The sequence below is a fragment of the Emydura macquarii genome, unplaced genomic scaffold, assembly GCF_026122565.2.
Source record: "Emydura macquarii macquarii isolate MOO-44397 ecotype Brisbane River unplaced genomic scaffold, CSIRO-AGI_Emac_v2 contig_480, whole genome shotgun sequence".
NCBI lineage: Eukaryota > Metazoa > Chordata > Testudines > Chelidae > Emydura > Emydura macquarii.
Window position 1 is genome coordinate 9,859,819 of NW_027130617.1, and position 25,976 is coordinate 9,885,794.

The 25,976-nt window shown below is 37.0% G+C and overlaps 1 protein-coding gene across 6 annotated transcripts in view; it reads left to right on the forward strand.

The window, feature by feature from the left end:
• Positions 1 to 25,976, forward strand: part of EVI5 (ecotropic viral integration site 5) — a 111,390-nt gene that overhangs the window by 19,199 nt on the left and 66,215 nt on the right. For 3 of the 6 annotated variants that reach the window (XM_067538469.1, XM_067538472.1, XM_067538476.1), the window contains 11 exons: positions 1,366 to 1,555; positions 5,963 to 6,187; positions 8,669 to 8,743; positions 9,741 to 9,866; positions 10,452 to 10,595; positions 11,488 to 11,577; positions 11,685 to 11,782; positions 13,407 to 13,467; positions 16,917 to 16,970; positions 19,569 to 19,601; positions 20,175 to 20,321. In XM_067538469.1, the coding sequence (XP_067394570.1) occupies positions 1,366 to 1,555; positions 5,963 to 6,187; positions 8,669 to 8,743; positions 9,741 to 9,866; positions 10,452 to 10,595; positions 11,488 to 11,577; positions 11,685 to 11,782; positions 13,407 to 13,467; positions 16,917 to 16,970; positions 19,569 to 19,601; positions 20,175 to 20,321 (1,243 nt within the window). The remainder of the gene's footprint in view (positions 1 to 1,365; positions 1,556 to 5,962; positions 6,188 to 8,668; positions 8,744 to 9,740; positions 9,867 to 10,451; positions 10,596 to 11,487; positions 11,578 to 11,684; positions 11,783 to 13,406; positions 13,468 to 16,916; positions 16,971 to 19,568; positions 19,602 to 20,174; positions 20,322 to 25,976) is intronic. The other 3 variants (XM_067538470.1, XM_067538471.1, XM_067538475.1) reach the window with 3 other exon arrangements.

A 25,976-nucleotide genomic window follows, 5' to 3' on the forward strand; every position in this document is an offset into this window, starting at 1 on the left:
TCACTTTTGTCCTCCTCCAAAAACAAGTGTTTTGAAGCATCTCTGTTGTCTATTTAATTAGTAAGGTATTCAGGGCAAGCACCATTAGCTGGCTTGTGCAGTCAGTGCCTAGTGCAATGAGGATCAGATCCTGGTTGGAATTTATATATTCTACCATAATATAATACATAATCCGTTACTGTTCATTAACACAACACATGTTTAGGATGGTAATATGGTGATCTTATGGTTTAAGGTAGTGGACTGAAACTTGAGTGTGGGTTAAACTTTGCGTAATAGCCAGGACTATTTATGTGATCTTGGATGAATTTCTTTAAACCTGGTCCAAAGCTCACCAAAGTCAGTCCTTTCATTGATGTCAGTGGGCTTTGGATCCAGCTCTAAATGACCTGTAATTTCTTCCTCAATTCCTCTTCTGTGAAATGTGGGAATACTTCCCTATCTCACAGGGGTGTGGTTGGGTTTAGTCTAAAATTAGCTAATTTGGGATTAATGTAAAATCACCAGGGTAAGACATCTTCATGTATCTGTAAAGCACCATGTTTACTTACAAATCTGTATGAATAACAGTTGCCAAGTAGTTAGTCTGAAGACATCAGTTGCTCTGACAAAGTAAACACAGAATAATTAAAATGGGTAGTGTGGTCACAGATGGCATGTATTGTGGAATACAGTACGTGATTTCAGCGGCCTACTTGGCTGTTTTTGCGTTCCACTTTTTAAAATTCTTGTCTATTTCCAATACTTTGACCTTTGTTACATCATAAGGATGTTTATCTGCTTCAGTTTTACCTCTCTGTCTGAAAGTTTGGAGTAAGACCCATGCTTGCTTAGAAATAATATGAGCCCTCCTGTAGTTTCCTGGCACTTAAACTTCCAACTTCATAACCCCTTGGGGAAGCACAGTCTTCAGTTGCTGATCCACTGGACTAGCAAAGCATGAGCTGGAGTCTTTTTATGTCTTGCTGCTTCCTGATTGACCTTTTTGTCTTCCAAATATCTAGGTTAATGAGCTCTAAAAATGTTTGTTTAAAATCTCACTTCTTACATAAAAGCAGTAAAATGTCCCATGCTGTGCATTATTTCCAGTTGTAAAATTACAGTGACTGAAGTGATCATTCTTCATCCATAGAATGTGTTGAGGGTTCAAGGAGAAGCAGAAATGCAAACAAATAATTTCACACTTCATTTACAATTTTTATTATAAAAACCATGTTAAGTAAATAGTTTGAATGGATCTGTTGGATACATTCTATGAGAGAGGTTGGAAGAGTTGATTTATCTCCTTTTAAACAATCAGATTATTAACAGTGATGCAATCTAATAATTTAAAAGTACTTCTATCCATATCTTTGTATGTTTCAGACTGTTAGAGACAGACAGCAAATCCTTGCGTTCAGTAAATGGGTCAAGAAGAAACAGTGGCTCCTCCCTTGTATCTAGTTCATCAGCTTCTAGCAATCTCAGCCATCTCGAAGAAGACTCTTGGATCCTTTGGGGGAGAATTGTAAACGAATGGGAAGATGTACACAAAAAGAAAGAAAAGCAAATTAAGGTATTAGTCAGTTTTGTAGGACACTTTCATAGTGCAATGCAACTGGTGCTGTTCTGTTTATCCTTCAGTTGGTTTTCCATGTCTTTAGGAAAATAAGTGATAGAAACTGCTAACTGAATCTATTTTTATTTTGAATCTCAATACTACCTATGGAATTATCAGATTTGTATGTCCAGTCAGTCTGTCCTTATGTGATGCCAGATACACTTAATAAGTCCAGAATATCCAGCATTTTCAATGAAATCTTCCATTGGAAATGTATTGCAAACTAGGAAAATCCTCATTTTCTTAATCTTACTTCTGAAGACAAAATATACTTCATATTCAGAGCGCTGCTACTCATGTAAGGGCATATGACAAGCATCAATTGTGCAGATGAGGATATGTCAGCTTTCACCAAACATTTAAAAAAGACTAGAAAGCTCACTTGTCTGCAGTGATTAGGAATTTTTTCCTGACAAGTGCAGTCAGTTTTGCAGACTCTAAATTAGGTTCTAGCACTTTTATAGGTACAAATGTAACCTTCCAACTATGACCAGCATAAACCAATGCAGTGCTGTCTTCCCAGGGAGAACTGACCTGAGTCTTGTCAGCTTTGCTGCTGCTGTACAGAGCCCTGTATTGTCCGTTTCACTACTGCAGGATTAGTTCTCTTCCACTTATGCTTGAGAGCTCTGCTGTACAGAGCTGTGTCCTGGAACTCTTCAGTGGGAGGACGACCCACAAGGGATCTGTGGGAGGGATAGAATAACTTGAGATGCTTTGCCACTACTATCCGTGCAGCAGCCAAGAGGATGAGAGGAGAGAGGATAGTTTTCCTCTTTTCTAAGAGTCAGGATGTTTTGGGGGAAGGAGGGACTTATTAACTTCCATTTAATAGGTATCTGACACTCAGGGGCTTCTTACTTTGTAGGGTTCAGGAAAAGCACCCTTCCCTTTCCCAGTAACTTGAATTGGGTAGGAGGAGGGAAATAAATATTTCTTAACAAGGCATTGCTCCTAGGCACTTGGGGCTAGCTTAATATTGATGCAGAAGATGGCAAGTAGCTTAGTTCTGCTAGGTGCTGAATAACTTCCAAGGCCCATGTAAGTAAAGTGGCTGTGTGGGTGGGCAGCAGAGATGGAGAGAGAAGTTTGTGTGCGTACTTCCTTGTTGGAGGAGGCAGCTGTGAAGAAAGAAGAGAGAACATAACATGGAAAGTGAATGAAAGAAATATTTGAGGTCAGAGGAAAGAAGGAAAAGAGGAAGCATAGCAAAGACAGCTTGTGAAAAGGCTCCACATAATAGATCATGGAAAGAAAGTGATGTGAAGTCAAGAGGAGAAAAGACCAGACAAATGCAAGGGAATGTAGTAATTAGGGCTGTCTGAGTAGGATTTAGTGAAAGTATTTGTGTCACACACTTGAATGTCAAACAGTTGTGGTATTTTTACCAGCTGTAAAACTAGTCAAAATACTATTTGGGGAACATATTCCACTAACACTCATTAAATTTGTTGACTATCTTGTCAGTGAGCTTTCTTTGGCTGTTCAGTGAGCCCTACTAATAAGTTATAATTTTAAAACTGTAATGAAGTGGATTGACAATTTTATAGTTAAATACAGTGCATAACAGTATGCAACAACTTTCCATTAATGCCAGTGGCATGGCTTTGCCTGCACAGGTATCTTCGGATTTGGCTACAAAGGCTGTCTTTGGGCTTGTAGGCTTGGGTAAACTTTTGAAATTCTAAACATACTTGTACATAAACTTATGGTATATTACTTTTCAAGCAGGTTGACTGATGTATGTTCCATCTTTGCCACTTTCGTCTACCTCTATGCATGGACCTGGAGATAATTCTGAAAGGTGATCTCTAAGGGGTTCCATCTTTCAGTACCCCTACCATGCATAAAGAAAGATGCTGTGCCTTTTATTGCGAAGTGCAGTATTTTTGAGACGTATAGCCCAGGTACTGCTGCTGTTTCTTCAGGTATATAGGAAGAGTTAATCTTGGTTACCTTGTAGAGCATGTACATAGGTAATTTAGGGCTGGTTCACACTTACCGTGCGATTTGGCGGCAGTTGACGGGAGTTACACAAACTACACAGAGAAGTTTGCGTAACTGACATCGACTGCTGTGCTTCTCTTCTGCGCACTGTTCTCACTGCGCCGCTGTTCCCGTCGGCTTGAGGGGCTGGACTTACTCAGTTGACTTCCTGATCGATTGAGCAGGTCTCACTGACCGCTCAATCAATCAAGAAAGATCGATCTGGCAGCGGTGATTTTGCTGCCTTCAGTCTGAACATAGCCTTAGTTCAAAGGGGTATGGGGAGTTAACCCTTCCCTGCCACATTATAAGAGTGAAGTGTAGATGATTGAGGGATCTGGTGGTGCATTGTTGGGAAGCAATACCTGGAGGCAGCTATGGAAAGATCAGGGCACAGTTATCACATGGGAGCAGGTATGGGAGGACATGTCAGAAAGGACTTTTATGAGTTGATGGGGAACATAGTTGTCTCAGGGAGTTAAAAACTCTGTTCTCTGAATCAGCAAGGCAGCATCAGTACAGAGCTGCAAAGATGCTCCTGAAGAGAAGCTGCAGAGGTGCCTGGCAGACTATTGTAGAGAGATTAAAGGGCTGAGTTCAGTGCTATAGAGCTACAGAATAGCTCCTGCTGTATTGAAGGTTCTTCATTAATTACATTCCTTTTCTTGTTGACTTCACCAAAAAACTGTCTACTCCTTTAAAAACGTTACTTTTTAAACACTATCCTTGCCCTTGGAAACTCCCAAAAGAGAGTGCTGAGAGTGATTTTATATATTTGTCTCTTTTGGACAAATAGAGGCAGCCTTCAAAAACTTTAACATGAGGCTAACTTGAAGGCCTTGGAATTAAAAGTAACTAATAATTGCAAAGACTTACCCCTCAAATTAAAAGGGGCTTTACCTGCAAGGGTGTTTGAAATCTGCATTATAATGAGGTCCTGGTTTCAACCATAACTGTAGAGAGGTTTCTACTTCTCCAAAATGTCAATTCTTCTTTAATAAACTTACAGCAATGACAGCTATGTTATTTTTTCCTTTTTCTGCATTTTGATATTTTCTTCGTGAAAGGAGGACTTAAGTAAAAGAAGGTTATCCTGTTTCAAGAACTTACACAGAACAAGTGATTAGACCAAGTGCTAGAAAATGCACAATTAAGGAACTATCTTGCATAGTTGAGGGAATGGCTCAGATCAAAATAAACTCTCTAATGTCATTGGAGCTGGTCCCCACAATTCTTAACTTCCTGAGATGTACCTTTTCTTAAAATCTTTATCAAGCAATCAAACCCCTTATCACTAAGTCAGTCTTGACAGATCTGGAATTACAAGTATCATACTATAGCATCCCTGGAATCAGAGATCTGATAAATAAATTTTTAGAGGCCCCAAGAATCTGATCCTTATTCACCAATTGATTCAGGAAAAGCTTGTGTTATGAGTCTGTAATTTTTAAGAGAATTTATAGATGTCCCATAATATGGAACCAAAAAAAAATCAGAGAACCTGAACATAATTGGTATGCCTTTGTCTCTGAACTCATGTTCAAATAGCTTTAAAAAAATACTTGAAGCATTGGCATCAGTGAAATTAAGCAAAAGAAATCAAGAATTTCCTGTAGATGTTAATTGTCTCTAGCCAAGCAGACCCTTATCTGAATAGTATACAAATAGACTTTGGTTGTACCATATTAATATTATAGCCTAACATGTCTAAAATGATCTCACTATTGGCCAATAGTGCTGTGTAACCATTTTGCTAGAGTTAATTACTTTTTAAAATTTAGCTTCTTGGGGATTTATTCCAAACACAGATTTCTCATCTCTGAATCAGATTACATGTGTAACAAAGGATTTTGTCTATTAAAGACATTTTTTGTGGAATGTTAAAGTAAGTGTCAGTTAAATTCTGGCCCATTGTAGCCATGTGGTATTGGTGCTTGAAAGTATGTGCTCCTGCTTAGATAATCATAAAATAAGTACCCTGTCTTGATAAGTAATTACATTGAATAGCCTTTCTAGCCCATGAAAATGACTCTTAAATACTCCTGTAAAGTTTTCTGTATTTATTAAGTTTTATAATAATGCATACTCTTGGGGCATCTTCTTGGTCAACACTCCTTTCTTTTGATAGCTGGTATTGTACTACTGAGTGAAAACAAAGCTGAGTTTAATGCATCATCACTTAAACACCTGACTCTCAAGCAGTATATTGTGGACTATGTAAATGTTTTATAATGTACTTTGTAAACCCACTTCTTAAGTCAAGAAATTTCTTTCAATGAAATTATATTGTAAATCTTTTTGTTTAGCCTGTTCTAGAAATTTACATATTTATACTGTAGGAAGCACTAATGAGTTTCCTTTCCTTTTATGCTTTAGGAGCTTGTTCGAAAAGGGGTACCCCATCATTTTAGAGCAATAGTCTGGCAGCTTTTATGCACTGCTCAAAGCATGCCAATAAAGGATCAATATTCAGAGCTTTTGAAAATGACTTCTCCTTGTGAAAAACTGATAAGAAGGGACATTGCTAGAACATATCCTGAACATGATTTTTTTAAAGAAAAAGACAGTCTTGGGCAGGAGGTTTTATTTAATGTTATGAAGGTAAGTAAATGATGGTTCATGGTTCTTTTTGAATATAAGGTAATGGAATACATGTGGAGACCTGAAAAATAACAAACCCTGAAGCTTAAACTTGCATCATCTTTAAGAGCCTCTAGTCTTTGGCAATATAACTTTCAAGGCTGTAACTTAGTATAAAAATGGTTTTCCATCTTGATAGCATAGTTTCAAAGATGGTTTGCAGATATTTATATTTTTAATTATAGGAATGACTTCACTTTATCAGCAATAGAAAACATTTACTTGGTTAGCTTAGATTAAGATAAAATAAATACATTATGCTAACAGTATAATAATGGAAATACCTTGTGCAATAAAACATCAAACACTGATATTGTGATAGTTGACTAAAACAAGAACTTTGGAAATCAGAAGTGCCATTCAATCTTCAAACAATCCTGCCGAGTCTAGGTTTTCTAGCACACAGTGAAGAAAACATCCAGACAGATCTGAGGGCAGGTCTACACTAGAAGCACCACACTGGTGCAGCTGCAGCGCATCTGGTGAAGATGCTGTATGTTGACAGGAGAGCGGTGCCCACTGACCTAGTGCTGATGTGGACAGCGCTTAGGTTTCTGTAACTTGTCACTTGGGGGTGTGTCTTTTTTTCACACTCCTGACCAACGTAAGTTAAATTGACTTAAGTGATCGTGTAGCCCTGTCCTGGGATTCCTACAGTTCTGAAGCACAAGATGACTTCTGGATAAAATATTATCCTGAAAAGTTAGAATTTCTTTGTGTTTATTAGCTGAAATAAATATTTTGGGGCTTAATTTAAGAAAGATGATTTTTCCAGGCCCCATAGCTCTTGAAGTCCTTATTCATCACAGAAATTGGCCTGCTCGCCAAATCCCATAACCCAATAAACCTCAGCTACTTTAAATAAGAGCTAAAGAGCCGACTGAAAGAACTCATGAGAACTTAACTCCCTTGCATTTGCTCCTCAGTGAAATTCCAACAACAGCAGTGCTGCAGATAGAAGCTGCTCCCTCTGTAGGACAGGCTCTGTCACATCAGGTGTGGGAATGTGGGGATAAGGTGTTGGGAGAGAAGAGGTAATGATGTTGTGCAGTCTGCCGTCCGGGTTTGCCCTTGTACTATGTTCCTAGAATTAACAAATTCCTCTGGTTGAGGACTGCATTTGCTGTATACAGACTAACACGGCTACCCCTCTGGAACTTCAAAAGAGGGTGACAGCAATAACATGAAGTGCTTCTGCTCTCTCCTGGCCTAGGGAACATGACATTGAGCTCAGACCTCTGAAGCAGCATGCTTCCTCTTTATCATTTGACATCTAAACAGAAATTCTGTAGTCTATTAGGAATTCAGGGAAGGAATGGTACTTTGAAGCCAGATTATTTTGTTGAATATCTACAAGTGCTGCAATTCCATTAATGCTTCTGCCTTCTTATCATGATCAGTTTGAAGCAAGCTAGGGAGAGCAAATCATTACAGCCATCTGTCTAAACTAGTGGAATTAAAGGAAAAATGTTTCACTTAATATGGCCTCAACAGAGCAATCAACAAGGGAACAGCCTGGCAAACTTGAAGTTTTGGTCCTTCAACTTCATGAGTTAGTTTAGGAAACTTTTTTGAAGCTCCGGCTTGGTCTACACTTACCTGGCGATTCGGCGGCAGCTGACGGGAGTTGCTTGCATAACTCCCGGCGACTGCTGTACTTCTGTTCTGCATGGTGTCTTCACTGTAGTGCGCCGATGGAACTGTGTTCCTGTCAATGCAGTGCTATGACACTTGAGGAGGTGGTTTTAGTACGTCGACTTCCTGATTGATTGAGCGGGTCTACACTGACCACTCAGTTGATCCAGATAAGTCGATCTAACAGCGGCGACTTTGCTGCCATCAGTGTAGACATACCCTCAGTGGAGGACTCTTTGACCTTTTCCCTAACTCACTTGAGAGTGCAAACCAATGGCTGAACAAGGGCACAGTTTTGAGCGGCTGTTTCCATATACAGTACCATAACTTTATAAATATAATCAATCTGTGATTGACATAGGAGTTGCACACTGAGAACCATTAAGGGCTTGCTGTTATCTTAAAGTTTAAAAGCCTTTACAGCTTACATTTAGAAATGCTTATTTGAGTATGGCCAATGTTTAAAATACTTATTCAAAAATGAAAATCTTTCAAATCCTTAATCAGCCCTGGGGAGCTTGCTCTGTAGACGCCGATCCAAAATAGCTTTGGTTGTCAGATGACTGCTCCAAAAGGAAGGACAGTGTCTGTTTTATTTGAAGGGTTCACCACTCAAGTTGCTTTGTGTTCATTTTAAGCACAAGTTTAATTTTTTCTGGGCATTTTAAGCTTCTGCCTGCTGAAAGGGTTGGTTGAAAATTGACCTACCTTTAGCAGTTGGAAACAAAAGCAGAAAAACCGCAACCAGTGTGAAAATAAGTGTTTGAATTGTTGCTTTTCAAAATTTTAAAGATTTTTATCTTCTAGGCTTATTCTTTAGTGGATCGTGAGGTTGGCTACTGTCAAGGAAGTGCTTTTATAGTTGGGCTGCTGCTTATGCAGGTAAACATAATTATATCGAATGTGTAGAACCTCTTGTGTTTTACTAGAAAGCAGAATACAACACAATATCATATGAGGAGATTCTTTTTTCTGTAATTTCCTTCTCCATAATTACTTTGAATATCTGGCAGTGATAGTGTTCAAGGACATTTTAAGTTATTTTACAAAGTCAAATTAGTTTTACACTCGCTTTGATTCTGTCCTTCTCAAGAAGCACCTCTTACAAGGAGTGATCTTTTTCAGTGGAGTGGGGATGAACTTATTTCTCAAACTCTTTCAAAAGTTAATTCAGTTTAGTATTATCCTAGCTCTTACTTGTTTCGACTTCAGTGGCCTTAATTGCTGAGTGACCACTAGGTTTCATTTGAATTAATAATGTGCCAAACTTCATAGCTGTCTATTTCAGATTTAGAGACTTAAACCTGTTCTAATCTAGAGCACTAATAGATTCCAAGGCCAGAAGGAACCATTATGATTATCTAGTAGACCTCCTGTATAACATATAGCATCCCCAAAATAATTCCTGGAACATATCTTTTAGAAAAATTTCCAGTCTTGATTTAAAAATCATAAGTGATAGAGAAACCACTGTGACCCTGGGTAAATTGTTGCAGTAGTTAATTACTGTCACTGTTGAAAATGTATGCCTTATTTCCCATCTGAATTTGTCTACTTCAACTTCCAGCCATTGGATCGTGTTCTATCTTTCTCTACTAGATTGAAGAGCCCTTTATGAAATATTTGTTCCATATGTAGATTCTTTTAGGTTCACACTGTTAGAAATCCAGGGCCCTGCACTTATTTCAAATAACTACAGCATGAACCCTAAATTATCCAGTGTACTTGTGGATAAACCATAATAAGTGGTCACAAGTCCCTTGAAAATGTGTAAAACCAAAAAAGCCAACCCAACAACAACAAAAAACCCAAACAAAACACCTTAGCATATCTTGGCATGTGTCCATAAGTTTTCATTGTGCCTTTATTTCTAATATAGATGCCAGAAGAGGAAGCATTTTGTGTGTTTGTCAAATTAATGCAAGATTATAGACTTCGAGAACTCTTCAAACCAAGTATGGCTGAGCTGGGCCTTTGTATGTACCAGTTTGAATGCATGATACAGGTAATTGTAAAATCTGTTAAATGTATAGTATCTTACATAATTATTTATTAGCCTACTTCATTTGTATCCTTGTACTATAAAATATTTTTTCAGATATTGGGCAAAACCTTTGCTTATAAGCAGTGGTAAAGCAGATTAAAACTGCAAGAGGAACTCCTACTACGCAAGCTGAGGAGGAGGTGCACTCTTTTCCCAAGGAATTAATATTTAGGAACATAAGAATGGCCGTACCAGATCAGATTAGTCCATTTGCTCACCTACTTTCTCTGACAATGTTTAATACCAGTGCTTCAGAGGAAGATGCAAGAAATCTCGGAACAAATACCAATGTAATCTGTTTCTTAACCCCTGTAATGCTGTGGTTGGCTTGTATAAATCCTCATGTTAGAGTACCCCTTATTTTTAATCCTTTCAAATGTAACTGTATGTAATCTTATATACGTATCTAATCCTTTTTTGTATCCTACAAACTCTTGGCCTTGCATTCTTCATAAAATGTCAGTGAATTGTTTTCCCATTAACTGAAAACTGTTAATGGTGGCATTAGTTCTTGTTTAATATGCACTTTCTCATCCTCTCTTGTAGGAGCAACTACCAGAGCTTTATGTGCACTTTCAGTCTCAGAGTTTCCATACTTCTATGTATGCTTCATCATGGTTTTTAACGATCTTTCTTACAACTTTTCCACTACCAATTGCAACAAGAATATTTGATATCTTTATGTCTGAGGTAAGCAAATATCTGTAATACATTCACCACTTCAACAAGAGCTATTAAATGCTGTCTGTTAGGTAGTAGTATGAATTCTACTTTTCTGGGGGAGTCTTGCATGTAGATTTGAAAGTAAGCATGTTTATATCTAATTGTTTTGTTAGGGAGCCAATCTCTTCGGCTTTTCCTTCACAAAATACATACAATCTATTTTGGATGAATTTTATACCACAGAGTCAGAAGCGTTAAAGGAAAAAAACAATGGATAAATAAAGGAATTATTCTGGCATCTTTTATAAATTCAAAATTAAAACATTAGGCTTCCGTTTGTAACATTTTTGCATTAAATGCTGCTTCTCCAAACTCGCATAACTTTTAGAGCCATTAGGTGCCAATGCACATCTTATTGTCCTACCTCAAGAGTGTTTTCAATACCTAACATATGTCAAACATTCCCTTGTAGCTAAACAGGACTATTTAAATAGCTACGTGAATTATTTCAGAAATGGTATAATACAACTGAAATAGGTTTCCTTCAAGATAGGTGCACTGTTTTGTATCAAATAGTTCATATAAAACTTTAATAAAGCTTGCATATGTGTAGTACCCTTTATCTGAGTGGGCTTACTTTACCAGTCACTGAAAGGCCATCACTTCTGAGGTGGGGCATAGTAGCTCTTTGGTGGTGTTAATCCTCATTGCATAAATGTAAGATGAGGTGAAGAGCACAAGTCTGATTGCAATTTAAGTGGGATTTTAGGAAGGCATATTGTCACAATATACTCTGGACTTTGGCCAGGATGCTGGTCTGGCTCCCTACCCCCGTACGTAAGCTGATTATTGTTCTATATGGTTGATAATGCCTTAAGGAATTGTTGGAATTTATTTTTTTTAAAACTTCTATTTCCAGGGTTTAGAGATAGTATTTCGAGTAGGTTTAGCAGTTCTTCAGATGAACCAAGCAGAATTAATGCAACTTGACATGGAAGGGATGTTACAGGTAAACTAAATTTACAATCTAGTATTAAATGCCTGCTCATTTGAAATTCATGGATATATGTATTTGTCAATACTAATTACTGATCATGTTCTCTGATTGCTTTTTAGCACTTTCAAAAGGTCATTCCACATCAGTTTGACAGTGGCCCAGACAAACTAATCCAAGCATCTTACCAAGTCAAATACAATGCAAAAAAGATGAAAAAGTATGTGCTGCGTTTTGAAAAAATAGTGTACTGTTGCCAAGAGTGCCTCTTGTTTTGTGAATCCTTAAAGATACTTGCCCAGTATTTTAGTCTGAGCTTTCCCTGTTCAGTAGTTCTAGCATTTTGTGCTGTAAATACATTAGTTCCAGAGCATAACATGTACAGAGTTATCAGCATAGTAATTCTTCTAAAACTAGTAATTGCTACTTTTTGCTGATTACTTACATTTCCTCTGAGACATGATCATTTTATTTACAGTAATCTAAAATACTCCTTGAAAACCTGAAAGATTCTTATGAAATACACCAACTTTCAAAAGAAAATGGACTTTTGTAAATGGAGCAGATAAACTAAAATATAAAACCAATTGGGGGAAAAACGTTACTTACAATCTTGGATTTATATTTATGACTTGGATTTTCTAGAAGTGAAGAATGCATTCACACAACTAGGATTGCATGTATGATCAAGATGAGTGCTGTTTGTAATCTGAACAGATGTAACTTTTTACTGCTGGTTGTCATTCATAAGTGAGAGTTTTGACCTGCTGTTAAGGGCTCAGTGCTACTGAGATGGTTACAGGGCTAGCTTCACCTTTGTCCCCTTGTGGAACTCTGAGTGCATCCCCTCAGGTCTTATGTATTTACCTATCCTGAAATGGAATTTTGCAATTGTCCAACTCTGGGACTAGGGGCTAGGTTACAATACCCTGTGTGTCCACATTTCTTGCAAGTCCAACTCAGTTCGGGTACCCGTTCTGCCCTTTGGGAGCTGGTGATCGGGGTGTACAGTAATCAGACACCTTCTTAAAAACCAAAATATTGGTGGTTTTGCCATAGGAGCAAAGCATTTAGAGAGGATTATTAAACAGTCTACACTCCCATCTGTATTACCTAAAGTCCTATCATCCCTTTATGGTAACATAGTAGGCATGGCTAACTTCTTCAGAAACCCTCAGCAGGGTGTTGTCTCAATCTTGTACCCCCAAATCCTGCCGGAGTTCCTTTGTCCTTCTGCATTCATGCGCCTTTTTCTCTCTTGATCCAAACCATTTTTGTAGATTGGCTAGAGAGGAGGCAAAATCATTAAAGCAAATAGTTTTGGCGTTGTCCCTTAACAATCTTTCTACTGAGGTAACTCAGTGTATTTATACAATCAACGTCCCAATAACCAGGCAAACATACAGTATTCATAAACTACAGGGCAGCTCAGACTCCATCAACTACAAAAATGAGCGTGAATTTAAAAAAAGTCAAATTTCTGTACAGTGCAAGACCATAAGAACAGTTGAATTGTCACTTTCCTGGGGTATTAAGTAGGCTTGAGTTCTTTAGGGGATTTATCCAAAGCCCGTGTAAATCCATGCAGCTATCCATTTACTTCACTGTGTTTTGGATTGGCCGCTGATAATTAGATGCTTTTATTTACTTGGAGATGCCCTATATTTTTTCAGATCGTTTACTTTAAGGAAAAACCTACAGGCAACTCTCAAGCAATTATATTAAAAAAGTAAATGTCAGCCATTCATCGGCATGTAAATTTTCTGCTGTTCCTTGTTGGGCATATCCATATACCAGGAAGTAAATCAATTGTAATATTTCTAATAGATATTTACCATTTTTAGGTTAGAAAAGGAATACACTACAATAAAAACTAAAGAAATGGAAGAACAAGTTGAAATTAAAGTAAGTGTGAAGCAGCAATGTAAATGTGTCTCTGAAGAATTGGCTTCTTGCGGATGGGATACTAGTTTGATTTGGGATGTCAGCAATAGTGTGTGTAGTAACTAAGTGGATTTCATGAGCTACTAGAATTACAGTACTTGAAATTGGGCTGTGGGTTTGAAGAGAGCGTTTGTAATGCACTCAGTACCTTCATTGGAATTTTAATGGAAACAGATACGTTATAGAAAATTATGAATAAGAAAAATATAGAAATGTTATGAAATGCTGCTTTTTTTGGTAATTTAAAGCAAATAAGGGTTTGTAACATACTGATCTAGGTGTGGGTTTCCTTCAAAGGGTCTTCTGAAAAAGTAAATGTAAATGATAGGGAAGAAGCGAAACCCTCAGTTTAAAAAACCTTGACATGTTTTGAGCAATGCATCATCTGGTGGTGAGACATTGCATTTCTCGTGCATTGAGGCATGAGATCAAAAGCAAAATCTTCACAGATGGTTACTCAGATACTTTTCATCCTTGAGTTTCTGGAATTAACATATATAACTTTAAAATAAAACCAACCAACCAAAAGAAAGAAAAACAAAGTGCAGTTCCGCTCTGAAAAGTGTCGGCAAACATGGGATCTTATTACTAACTGACCTGCTTCCTGTGTGTATTCATATTGTATCTGCTTGCTTTAGTGACAAAAACAAGCTTTTGCAACATTTTTTACTCATCTTAATCTTATTGGCTATACAATATAGTTTGAGCTAGAGTCCATGCCTTTATGGGGGTCAATATATTAATTTCCATTTGGGGCTATCACAAACCTTGTCTCATTTTCCATTAGCTTCTCTATCCAGCTACATGTACCACAAAGCATGCGGAATCTATAAATTATTTCACTGGTTGTCACTAAGCTATCAACTCATAGTTGGTGAGGATGTTTTTAAAACATGGAATATTGCACTCTGGCTGAATTTCAAAAGTAACGTGGAACATCCTTATGTAAAAAGAAAATCAAATCCTTTGAAATGTTAGTCTCACCAAGATCAAATATTTAAATTCAGTTAATTAGTTTTAAGTTTCACCTAATGAGGAAATCAAGATTTTAAACTTCCCTTTAGAGGAGTGTTTCTAATATCCTTCTCTTGGACGTGGATCAAAGCCAAACCTGTCCTCCCTTAGCTACTAAAAACTGTGTGAAAATGAGATTCATATTTTTGGCTCTAAAAATGACTCCTCCCAATGTCCTGCTGGGGGACAGTCCCAGTAGTGATGAGACATGTCATGGAGATATGCAGCAAATTTGCTAACCTGGGTTATGGTACGGTATTCAGGATTAAATATTGAACCGGTTTCAGATTGCTTCACAATCGTAATCTATTCTTAGTGCTGTAAATTAATTTTAACATCTGTTAAGGTAATATGTCCTTTCTGTAATAGGACAAAACTAGCAGGCTGAGCATGAATAAAACAACTCTGGTATTTATAAAAAAAAGTCATCTTTAAAAGTCTTCACTTCTGGGGTAAGCATCTGTCCTGCTGCTTGCAGCAAGACTCCTGTTTGAGAGGAGGGTGGGGCGGGAAGAGGTGAAACTCCCATTTGTTGCAGTTATCTATTGACTCCCTTCTTCCTGATGTCTGCACTGTATTCATTGCAGACTTCATTCTGGCTGCAGGTACATATGCCGCAGATGCTGGCTGTGCATTCAGTGTATAGGCAGACACAATAATGCTATAATTCTAAAATTAACTACTTAATACTCTTACAATCATTTACACATACCAATAAAACATATAAACAAAATAACTGTTAGCTCAGTGGGATTTATGCTTTTGTCAAATGATGTAAAACCCAAATCTAAATCACAAACAGGTTACTGGTTTACATGGGAAACAAAATAGATACAAAGATATCATATCTCTTCTCCTCCCCCCCCCCCCCCCCCGGCGCGTGCGCGGACTTGTAACAGTTTGCGGGTAGTAAATTAAAGGAGCAGCTGGTCTCATGACTAAAGCACAGGACTGGAACTTGGGAGATCTGGGTTCTGTTTCAGACTCCTGCAGGTTTTGCTAGTCACTTCTTTTTTGTGCCGGTTTTTCTGAAAAAATGAGGGTTCTTGCCAACTGCACATGGGCATTATATGGATGTAATTAATATTCTGAAAACATTGAGATCTTCTGATAAAAAGCACTGTCACAGTGCAAAGTTGTTATAAATTTTGGCCTAAATTTAAGTGACTAGAGATTTTTAGTATCTGTTTTTGGGCACACAATTTTAGATCCTTTATAGAAGCCTGATTTTCAGAGACCGGATGCTCAGCATTTCCTGAAAACAAGTGATCTGGATGTTTTAAATTGAGCACCCAAAAATTGAGTTACTCCATATCTAGACACTTCTGAAGATTTAGGCCTGCTTGCCCCTTGGACATGCCAGGAGAGATTTGGCAACAAAACACTAATTTAAAATAATGCAGTGAGCAAACCTCAGGCTGAGCTCTGGGGAGTAGGAGATGCCCTGCTGTGGCAAGTATGATACACCCAAATTGAGGCGCCCAATAAAAGCATAACACAAAAACAGGGTTGTCGTAGGGGTTTCTTTAGCTTTCTATTCCTGGAGAATCTTTATTTGTACTGTTAGACATACTTTCTGACAGGTATTTTGAAATAAATTACCAAATTAATTGAAACTGGTATGATTATATTGTGGTGTTTTTGACAAAAATGAAGACTTTTGTAGAATTTTAAAATGTTGTGTGGAAAACTTTGACGTTTTTTGGTGCAGCATTCCCCCAGGAGTAGCATATGCACAGTTTAAAAGAGCCGTTATAGGCCATTTTCTTAAATTAGTGAAATCCCCTCTTCACCTGGAGCTGCCACTAGTATTTTAAATGGGACCTGCAAGAAATGTTCTTTCATCCCTCCTCGCCTCTCGCTTTCCAGCCAAGGGAACTGAACTATCTTGATCCTTGTTTCATTGCTATACATGGAGCTGCCGTCTTCACTTTTGGGACTAAGGCAAATATTTTTCAGGATAACACTAATTTCTTGGAATTCCAGCTAGCCAGTTTTCATCTGGCCTTATTTTAATTGTATAATCTATTTTTATAAAGCTAGTGTTGCTTACCATGGAAGCTTGAACAACTTCCTCTCCAAAATGTTATGTAGGTGGGTCCTGTGACTACCCTTCGTTAGAATGCGAATTTGGTCTCAACTTTGCTATCTTTAACAAATCCAGATTCCATATGTTCTGTGACACGCTAACTCAAAGGGATGAAAGGGACGTTTGTTACTGCCTACTTTCTCCTCCCATTTATAGTGATGCGGTGTTTTCATAGGTGCTGAATAGTGTGGTGCTTCTTCATAGGAATTGTTAATTAACTTGTTTGGGTTTCTGAGGTCACTTGATTTGTCAGTTTTAAGTGTGCGTGTGGGAAGATATGAACTAAACAATCTTGCTTCTTTTACAGAGATTACGAACAGAAAACAGACTCTTAAAACAGCGCATTGAAACACTAGAAAAAGTGAGTACATGAGTGATTGGGTATAGTCTGCGTCTTTACCACATAATTGCCACAAACTTGCATACATGACATGGGCACCTCATGACTGTAACCTGCTCATAAAATTTTGTGCACTTTTCTGCAGTATTTGCTAACTCTGCTTAGCTGAATAGCATGGCAATAATAAAATTATATGGATGCTGCTTACAAATGCAGAGTTACTGAAAAGGTTTAAAACTTCTATCTTAGGATCATGCTACATGGATAGAATTGCATATAATTGAAAAGTCCCAACTTCAGCTCTGGAGTTGCATTCCCTGCACCAGAAGGATCTCTGCAAAATACGGAAAGATTAGAGTATATATAAAGTTTTGGGTGGATCCCAACTATCAAAAGTCCTAAGTTTCTAGACACTCCAGGTCAGGGCTGAATGAACAGCCAGCAAATGCTCACTATGAGCTACCCAAAGTTAACAGAGATGAATGCTAGTTCTGCTTATCTTTGTACTTCCAAAAGCCTAATAGGCTGCAGCACTCCCAGTCTAATTCAGTCTGGGAAGCCTGATCCATAGTACTCTGGCCTCTTGCATGAATCTGTATTACCTTAGAAAATTGGGCCAGCTCAGAAAAGACTTAGGTATGCTTTCAAATAGATGTGAACATCTTTGACTTCTTCAATCCTTGGATTTGAGTGCAATTCTGTGATTCATTTTATTTTTTGAAAGCACATCAGTTTGTAAAAATAAACTGGTATTGATGTAATGCCAAAATACAGGCAATGCTCTTGGAAAATCTCTCCTTCCGTATCTTGAAATCATAATTCTGGTGATAATTTGTATCTCTGCTCTAGTAGTAGGTTTAGAAATGTTAAGTGTGTTTTCCTTCTAACTTGCAATATTAAATTGTTCATTTTCTTGATTAAGTCAGACACGTGTAGCGCACATAGCAGTCTTTCTGCACTAGTAATTTCCTGGGGCTTTGCATGCTTCTAAAGACATAATCCGTTTCAAATGGTAAATCAACATGACAGTTCCTTGGACAGGCGTTGTCAACTCTGTATCAAATTCTAATTTGTTATAGCCTTTGAGAACATTAACTTGGAAGAAACCATGCTATAAATAGGAGTGTAACATTCATGAAGCAAAAAATTGAACAAGAAAATATCCTTTAAAGAAAAGGCTTTGAGAATCTTTCCAGTTTTAGTGTTCCTAGCACTACTGTTAACTAAATATTGGTAAAACTTTCATGAAAAGAAGCCTATTTTTGAGACTGCTATAGGCTGATTGCAATGAGTTATTTAGTAGGTTTGAAGTGAATTTCCATTATTAAATATTGCAGTTTTACAAATAAAAGTACAAGAAATCTTTCAGAGGGATTTGAATGTAATCTTATAGAAGACTTTTTGTTTTTAATATACTCAACCAGAGCATTTGGTAATTGTGTACTTCAAAAAAAAGTTGCAAAGTTGCATCTTCAGGATATTCAGTAAGTGGTTGCACTTAAGTGTCTTTCATTCATTTAACAATTCTGTTATTTTGGGAATGATTCCCTATTAATAGGGAAATGCTGTTGAGCAGTAATATATTGGAAACCAATAAGAATGTTAAGTGTACCTGTTGTAGGAAAAAGATGCTTTTCGTCTTAAAAGAACCTTCCAATAGTCGTAATATAAATGACTTAATTATAACTTCATGAGGAACACTTGAATCTAATTTATACAGTGAAGTGATATTTCTTACCTGTATTAAACTGCAGTTCTCTTAATCTGACTGACCTTTCTTTTGATAGTTAAAGTATATATTTTGTCTTGAAGTAGTTATTTATATGGGGATGCATTTTCTGTTGCCGAGAATCTGAAAAACGTGTGAGTGCATTAGAGGAGGATAGACTTGAAATTGCATTTGCCTGAAATGTTCAGTGTGTTGTTTGGCTAAGCTGAACAGCTTTGAATAGAATGCTTGTCAGAGGACTTAATGTTCAAGAAAACTTTCGTTGTAGAATTAGAGCAAGGTGTGTTAAACTAGCAAACTAAGTTGGTGCTACAATGTACTAATGCAAAACATTAGCTCCAAAACCTGTTTTAGAATGTCACCAGCTCTTCATGCCTGACATTTTGCATCATTTAACTTTCTTGCTTTACCTCTTGGGATTCTGGATACTGCATGAATGCCTCTGCACTTAGCCAAGTTTTAAATATACGCAGATTATGCCTTCCTTTCATGGTATAATCATGGGTCAAGTACTTTACAGTCAAGTTAATAATCAGAATATTTCAGATAGTGCTTTGCTATATGGTGTAAATAACTAGACCAAAAAATGGTTTGCATCAAAATACCCAGTCTCTTCTAGATGAGTTTAATTTAGTCTGACTTTGAGGGCCTCCTTACATTGACTGCTAAAATGAAACATTGTAGACTGATACTGAAGGTAATCTTCACAGTGACTTTCAAACATGAGTTGTATTATTTTGTATGAAAAGTCAGTCCTTAAAGATTACTGTATGTATGGAAGGTGGGTAGAATTTTACATTTTTTTTCTCTGATCTTTATCACTCTTATTACTCCTCTGTTTTTGTTTTTTCTTTTACCTTATATTCCTATCTGAATTTTTCCTTTTGTAGGAAAGTGCTTCCTTGGCAGATAGATTGATACAGGTATAGTCCTTGAGTATTTTACCTTATAACTCCCCTCCATCCTCGAAACAGAAAACACTGTATTTAATGCATGGATAGTTACATGCGTTTATTTTTGAATGTAACTCTACCTACTTAATTTGGACATAAAATATTTAGCTAATTCCTTAGAATTTTTTGTTTATTTTTAAATACTAAAAATAGACAAATCTGACATCTGCACGTTATCTTTTCTAACACGAAATTCTTAGTACAATTTTGTAATCAGTGGATTCTGCGGCATTGTATTAACACTTATCCTTCAACTGAATACTGAAAACCCTTAGCAAACTGGTGCATGTATAATGGAGTAACATTGCATGAACTGAATTTTATTAAATGCAAGTACACAATTGAACTTGCTAAAAGATGGTAAATTTTAATTTCACGAATTAGAGCAGTACTAAACTGCTACATTTTACTAAATTACCAATTATAACTAAGTTCTACGCTGTTTGTGAGATTTAATATGACAAAGTAAATGGCTAAGCATCACAAAGGCAGTCTTTCTCGGATCTGTCCTCAACTGCTTTAAAAAGAAAATTATGTCCTAAGGGACAAGTGACAAGGGCCCAGGAGGCTGAGGAAAACTACCTCATAAAACGGGAGCTAGCCACCATCAAACAGCAGAGTGATGAGGCCATTACTAAACTGGAGCAAGCTGAGAATACCATCAGGGAGCTCCAGCAGCAACAACAATGGGTAAGGAGCCTGGTAGCACTTCATCTCATTTTTCTCATTCACTTGTGTTTGTTTCTACTGGTCATGGCACTCCCTCTGTGCTATCCTTGTAAATATTTTGTTTATCATACTATTTGTATTCATGAAATTATACAAAATCCAAGTTGTAAGAATGATGGACTATTTAATAGCATGGTTGGTGACTTTGATAGACTAGATTAAACTTGCTTAAATGTATCCTGAGCTCTGACTAATTGACATATAACATATCACTGTTAACTTAATTGTGGCAACTTTCCCATTAAGAAACAATGAGAAATGGATCCTGGGAATGGTGAAGTTCTTGTGGCTGTTTTTGTAACTTAAAAAGTATGCTAATAAAGTACCTTCCCAGTAAAACAAAACTTTTTATACCCACAACCATTTGTTAAGACTTCAAAAATATATCCTTGTATGCCTGAAAATAAGGGTTTGTATAAATGCATTTATGTGCATTCTCTAGCATTTTCATTGTTAGTGTTGCATTTAAATTAGCAATTAAAGTGGGACTGAAATCCCTCTTTAGCAATTCAGTTTGCTAAATTTGAGTGCTAAATTCACTCACTGTGTATGAGGCTAAGTGAATTTAATTTTTTGTTCAGTTATTTACTAGTCAGACTCGCACTTAAAAATTAGTCCTCTTTAAAACTGGCATTAAAGGGCCTTCTTGGCACATCTACTTTCTGGTGTACTAGGCAGAAGGATGGGGGAGTCCTTCAAACATATTAGTCACAGGGAACCCCCCAACCAGTGCTTCCTTGGACAGCCTTTGTCCACAGCCCTCTAAATACTGGCTCCGGCATCACTGCTTTCACCCCCTTGAGTCTCTCAGCACAGCAGGCAGCAGCACCTTGGGGAGCCAAGTAAGAAGGATTGGGTGCTGTAAAGGTAGAGGATGGGATGGATATCACAGGGATGGTGAGGCATGGGGATGAATGGAAATGAGAGAGGGGAGGTGTGTATGCTCTGTAATCACTGTGCATATACTAAGCTGCCCTAAATCACGCTTTTGCAACCTTGATTCCAGCCATATGCTTACAGTGTAATCTAATGCATTATTCATGTAAGCGAAAGTACATGTGTATTTGCAGAGAATGCTGATTCATCTCTGGATGGAGTTAAGGTTGTGCATTTGTGTGATGTAAAGAAATTTGGTGTGCATTGTCACTAGCTATTTGTTGGAAGTGGAAAAGAGTTGGTTGTGGAGGTGATGAGTCAGTGCATTTGGTTAATGGGATGATTGGATGCTAAGGCTGCCTGAATTGATGCCTTCCTGGATTTTTAATAATTGCATTGGTGGGGTTTACATAGTAAACTTTTTTAAACATGGGGAATAGATACATTGGTTTAAAAAACTTTAAATGTATGCAGAGCACCACCTAGTGGAAGTTACTTACCAATTTCTTTTGAACGTCACATTTTAATTGTATTAACTTTGGCAGGAAGATTTTGAGGCATCTCATTATTTTGATGCTGTTGCTTACTATTGTAGCTTCACTCTTGGGGGAGGTATTAGACCATCTTGCGGTCAATATGATCTTAACTTCATTTGTTTACTGCTCTTCATCCTGAAGGATTCCAAAATATTTTACTGATGGTGTGCTAACAGCTATTTCCGAGTGACATTACTAGTATGTATTTGCATTGTATAACTTGCATAGATTTTAGAAGCACAGTCCCTGACATAAATATTTTAGAATCTAAGTCCACTGTCCTACAGTTCACTGTGCATGGGTACATATTTGCATCTGTATGTTATGAATTGCAGGATTGGGGCCTAAATCAACATTAGGATCACAAAGGGAATAGGGAAAATATTCATGCAGCAGTGTCATTTGGACAGCAGCTGTAATTATACTGTTTTCCCTCCTAGCTGCTCTAGATGAAACTACAGGGGCAGATATAGGTAGGAAGAATATATTACCCAAATTGCAATTATGCTAGGAAGGCTAATGATGTGAAAAGTGCAATTGGCCCATGTTCAAATACTAACCAGACCTGGTTTTATCTGTTAGCCCGTAATCTCAGATCTCAAACATGAAATGGCTAAAGGCCCTATATAAAGATTACCTGTCTAAAATATTTTGTCTTAAATATCTTCAGCACAACTGCTCTGCAAGGCTATAAAAACACGAGGTGATGTCTGTGTTATCTCAATGTGCCTGTTGGCACCAGAACCGTAGGCCTGATCTACACTGCCGTTGATGGTTGCCAGGAGATATCGCCTGTTGACTTACTTACATTGACATACCACATTTATACGTAGCATTTGTGCCAACTAGAACATAATTTAAAAACAGACCAAGAAAACCCCCAAAAGCTTTGGTTGGTACAGCCGTTGTCTGGAACACATCTGAAGATAATTGTAACAATTTATATTTTGATGAACTCTCATCAATATATTTTGAGAGAGAAAAAATTTAGAAACATATCAAAGTTCTCTGAAAATATTGGGTAACTAAAGATTAAATCTAAGGAAACAGCCCATTAGCACAGATTTACTACAATTTAGCATGGAGCATTGAGGAAATTATGCGCAAAATTCAGCAAAATTTTGAAGTCAGTAGTTAGGGACTTTGTTTTGAAGTATACTAAAAAATGTGATACTTTGCAAAGGGAATGGGTAAGGTGAGTCAAACTTTCATTGTAACCCAATCTCCTGATAGCTGACTATCCCATGAGGCAACTTTTGATTTTTCTTGTAAACCAAATATATGAATGCTACAGTATTTAATTTAATTTTTTTTTATTTGTAAAAGCCAGATGAGTGTCTCACTCCAGGAGGCTCTCAAAACTGTTAGAGACAGCTCTGCAACTTGAACCTTCAAGGGAAGCAAAGGATCTTTTTGATATTTCCTGTCTGCTCTTAATTTTTGAGTTCCTGAGTTTGTCATGCATTTTATAGTCTAATTGAATTAGACTATAAAATATATTTTCAACATAAACCTTTTCCCCCCCTAAATCACGTAACTTAGAACTAAATCTTATTTTGATTTCAATAATATTTAAGGGCCTGTGCAGCTCTCATATTGAAAAACATAACATTGACCAAGGAAATACAAATTAATTAATTAGAGCATTGTAATACTATGATTATGCATAGTGGCAAACTTTTTAGTTTGCTTGTTCAAAGATTCATAAAACAAAGTTTAACTTGCCCTAAGGAGAATGGGAAACTAAGCAGTTTGGCAAAGTACTATAGATAGCTTTGTTTATGGAATCAGGTACTGACTGTGCAGCTTCTAGCCAAAGGAACAGCCTTGGATTTCACTGAGCCAATAAACTTAAAAAATGTCTTAACTATAGAGCGATGCAAAGGCACTTCCTGGGGAATGTGGCCATATGTGACAATCTGGTAGTTGCCGAAATTCAGTTCCTGAGTTTTTAACATCTGAATGGATTACTCAGATGAGTAATATATCCATTAGTGAAGCTAAATGGGAAAGTATTAGAGATTTGCCTCCATGTATCTTTGTCATACTGATGGTAGACATTTTTAGGATAAGCACGCAATTGTGAGAAATCTGTCAAGGAATAAGAGTGTTCTTGTGGACAAAGCATTGGGCTGGGACTGGGAGATCTGGGTTCAGTTTCTCACTCTGCAATAGGCTTCCTGCGTAAGCTGGGCATCTAAACATAAAGTTGCACAACTTTGCAAAATTATCAACTTATAATCACACCTATAAGTGGACTCTTAATTCTTTATGGCCTAAATTGGTGCTGATTCTGGCAATTCATTATGTATAATGGAAAATCTAACTTTTTTTCAGATGTACATGGTTTGATAAGCAAAAAGCTGTAACTTTGAACTTTGCAAAAATTTGCTCCTGGTTATTCTGACTGTACTGGGCAATCAACATAAAGTTAAGGTCTGTTTTAGGCACATATTCTTGACTTGCAAATACTTCATTTCTATTCTTTATTTTATGTATAAACTTGCATTCAATTATTGTAGTGATGTCACAACAATAAGGAGCAAAATACTGGTCAGTAAACATGCACAAGTTAGAGTAGATTACACATGTCATAGACCATTTTTATACTATGGACTTACATGAAGGGCAACTGAAGCTTGCCAAATAATTAGAAATTAGGTGCTTATGAAAGAAAGTAAGCTTCTTTATCCAACTTCTATTTAAAAAAATACCGTGTCCATCAACAGAAATTACTGCTTTAAATAGCTCTTCAAGTCTTCTTTTAATTTTTGAAGGGAAAATGAATAGCAAATTAATCTTTTAAAAAAAAAAAAAAAAAAAAAAAGTAAAATGTTCCTTTAAGTTGAAATCCTCAATGCTATATTCTCTTGTTTGCATGTCGTATCTTAAACAGAACTTGGAACAGGAAACCTAATAAGTCTGTCAAACTTGCTCTAAATATCATTGATAAGATTGTATACAAAATCTATATTTTGCTGAAGTAAACTCACTGTGGGGCTTAAAAATCCACATCTGGAAAAGTGACATGAATTCAACCAGTGTGGTCATAAAGGAGAACTGATAATCACAGCAAATTACGTTGTGAAGTTCCCTAAATGTTATGGTACGTATTTGTTCTGTCTCAGTTGATTAGGGCCAACACCTGCTTGTCTTAAATGAGTACTTGCACTGAAGCCAGTGGGACTACTTGCATGATTAAACTGAGCAGGATTTGATCCTCGAGGTTTGTATACATCCCCTTCCTGTAGAACTGACTCCTGTCAACTTGTAAGCATATAACTTGAACTATGCTAGCATAAGTTTTTTCCTCTGGGATAAGTGTAGGCACTAAATTTAAAATCCCTGATACTACTCGCAAACCTAATTGGTACATAAAAAATAAACCCAAACTATCATAACCATGGCCCATTTTCTTGTTTGTTGTATATGTTCGCCTTGTACTACTTTTCGGTCGGTTTTTATAGTTTGTGCCCTCTTCAAGGCAGGGATTGTCTTCCTATTTTGTGTACTGTGCCTAGTCCCATGTAGAGTGCTAACATTATACAAATTGTGCTTCAGTAGCTTTTCAAAGTCTAGTTAATCCAGAAACTAAATCTTTCGAGAAAAATATAGGCTAAATGGGAAATATTTTTGGTTTTATGTATTACAACTAATAGTTCTGATATTCAATTATATTGATAATTGAATAAAACAAAAAATAAAGGTCTTAATTAATACAAGGTATTAATTCTTTAATATAGTTAATGATACTATATGATAGAAACTATATTCAGCTGTTGCCCCTCAAACTGGAATTTCATAGCACTTATGTATGTAGGCTAATTGTAGAGACAACTGCGTTTTTGGAGACTTAAACAGTCATCTTTTTCAAATGACAAAACCCTAAACTTAGAGAGAATCTCAGGTGGGGGGATGGTGTTGCCTATCAAGCAGCTTCTGCAGTGGTTTACTTAATTGAGAATCTTCCCCTGGCTTTAAGGTGGCAACGAAGTCCTCTGTTGCAGTGCCAAAGCCATCTTGAAAGAAATGCTTTTTTTATAATGTGGCTGTCACAAGAATTGAAATACGACTGCACTGAAGTAACATCCTGTTTGATCACAAGTTCTCGGTGAAGTCTCCCTTTTTCTCCCTGCTAGAACTGACTACATTATCCACTTCACAAAAATATTCCAGTTCAGAGAAGTGGGGGATGGAAGGATAA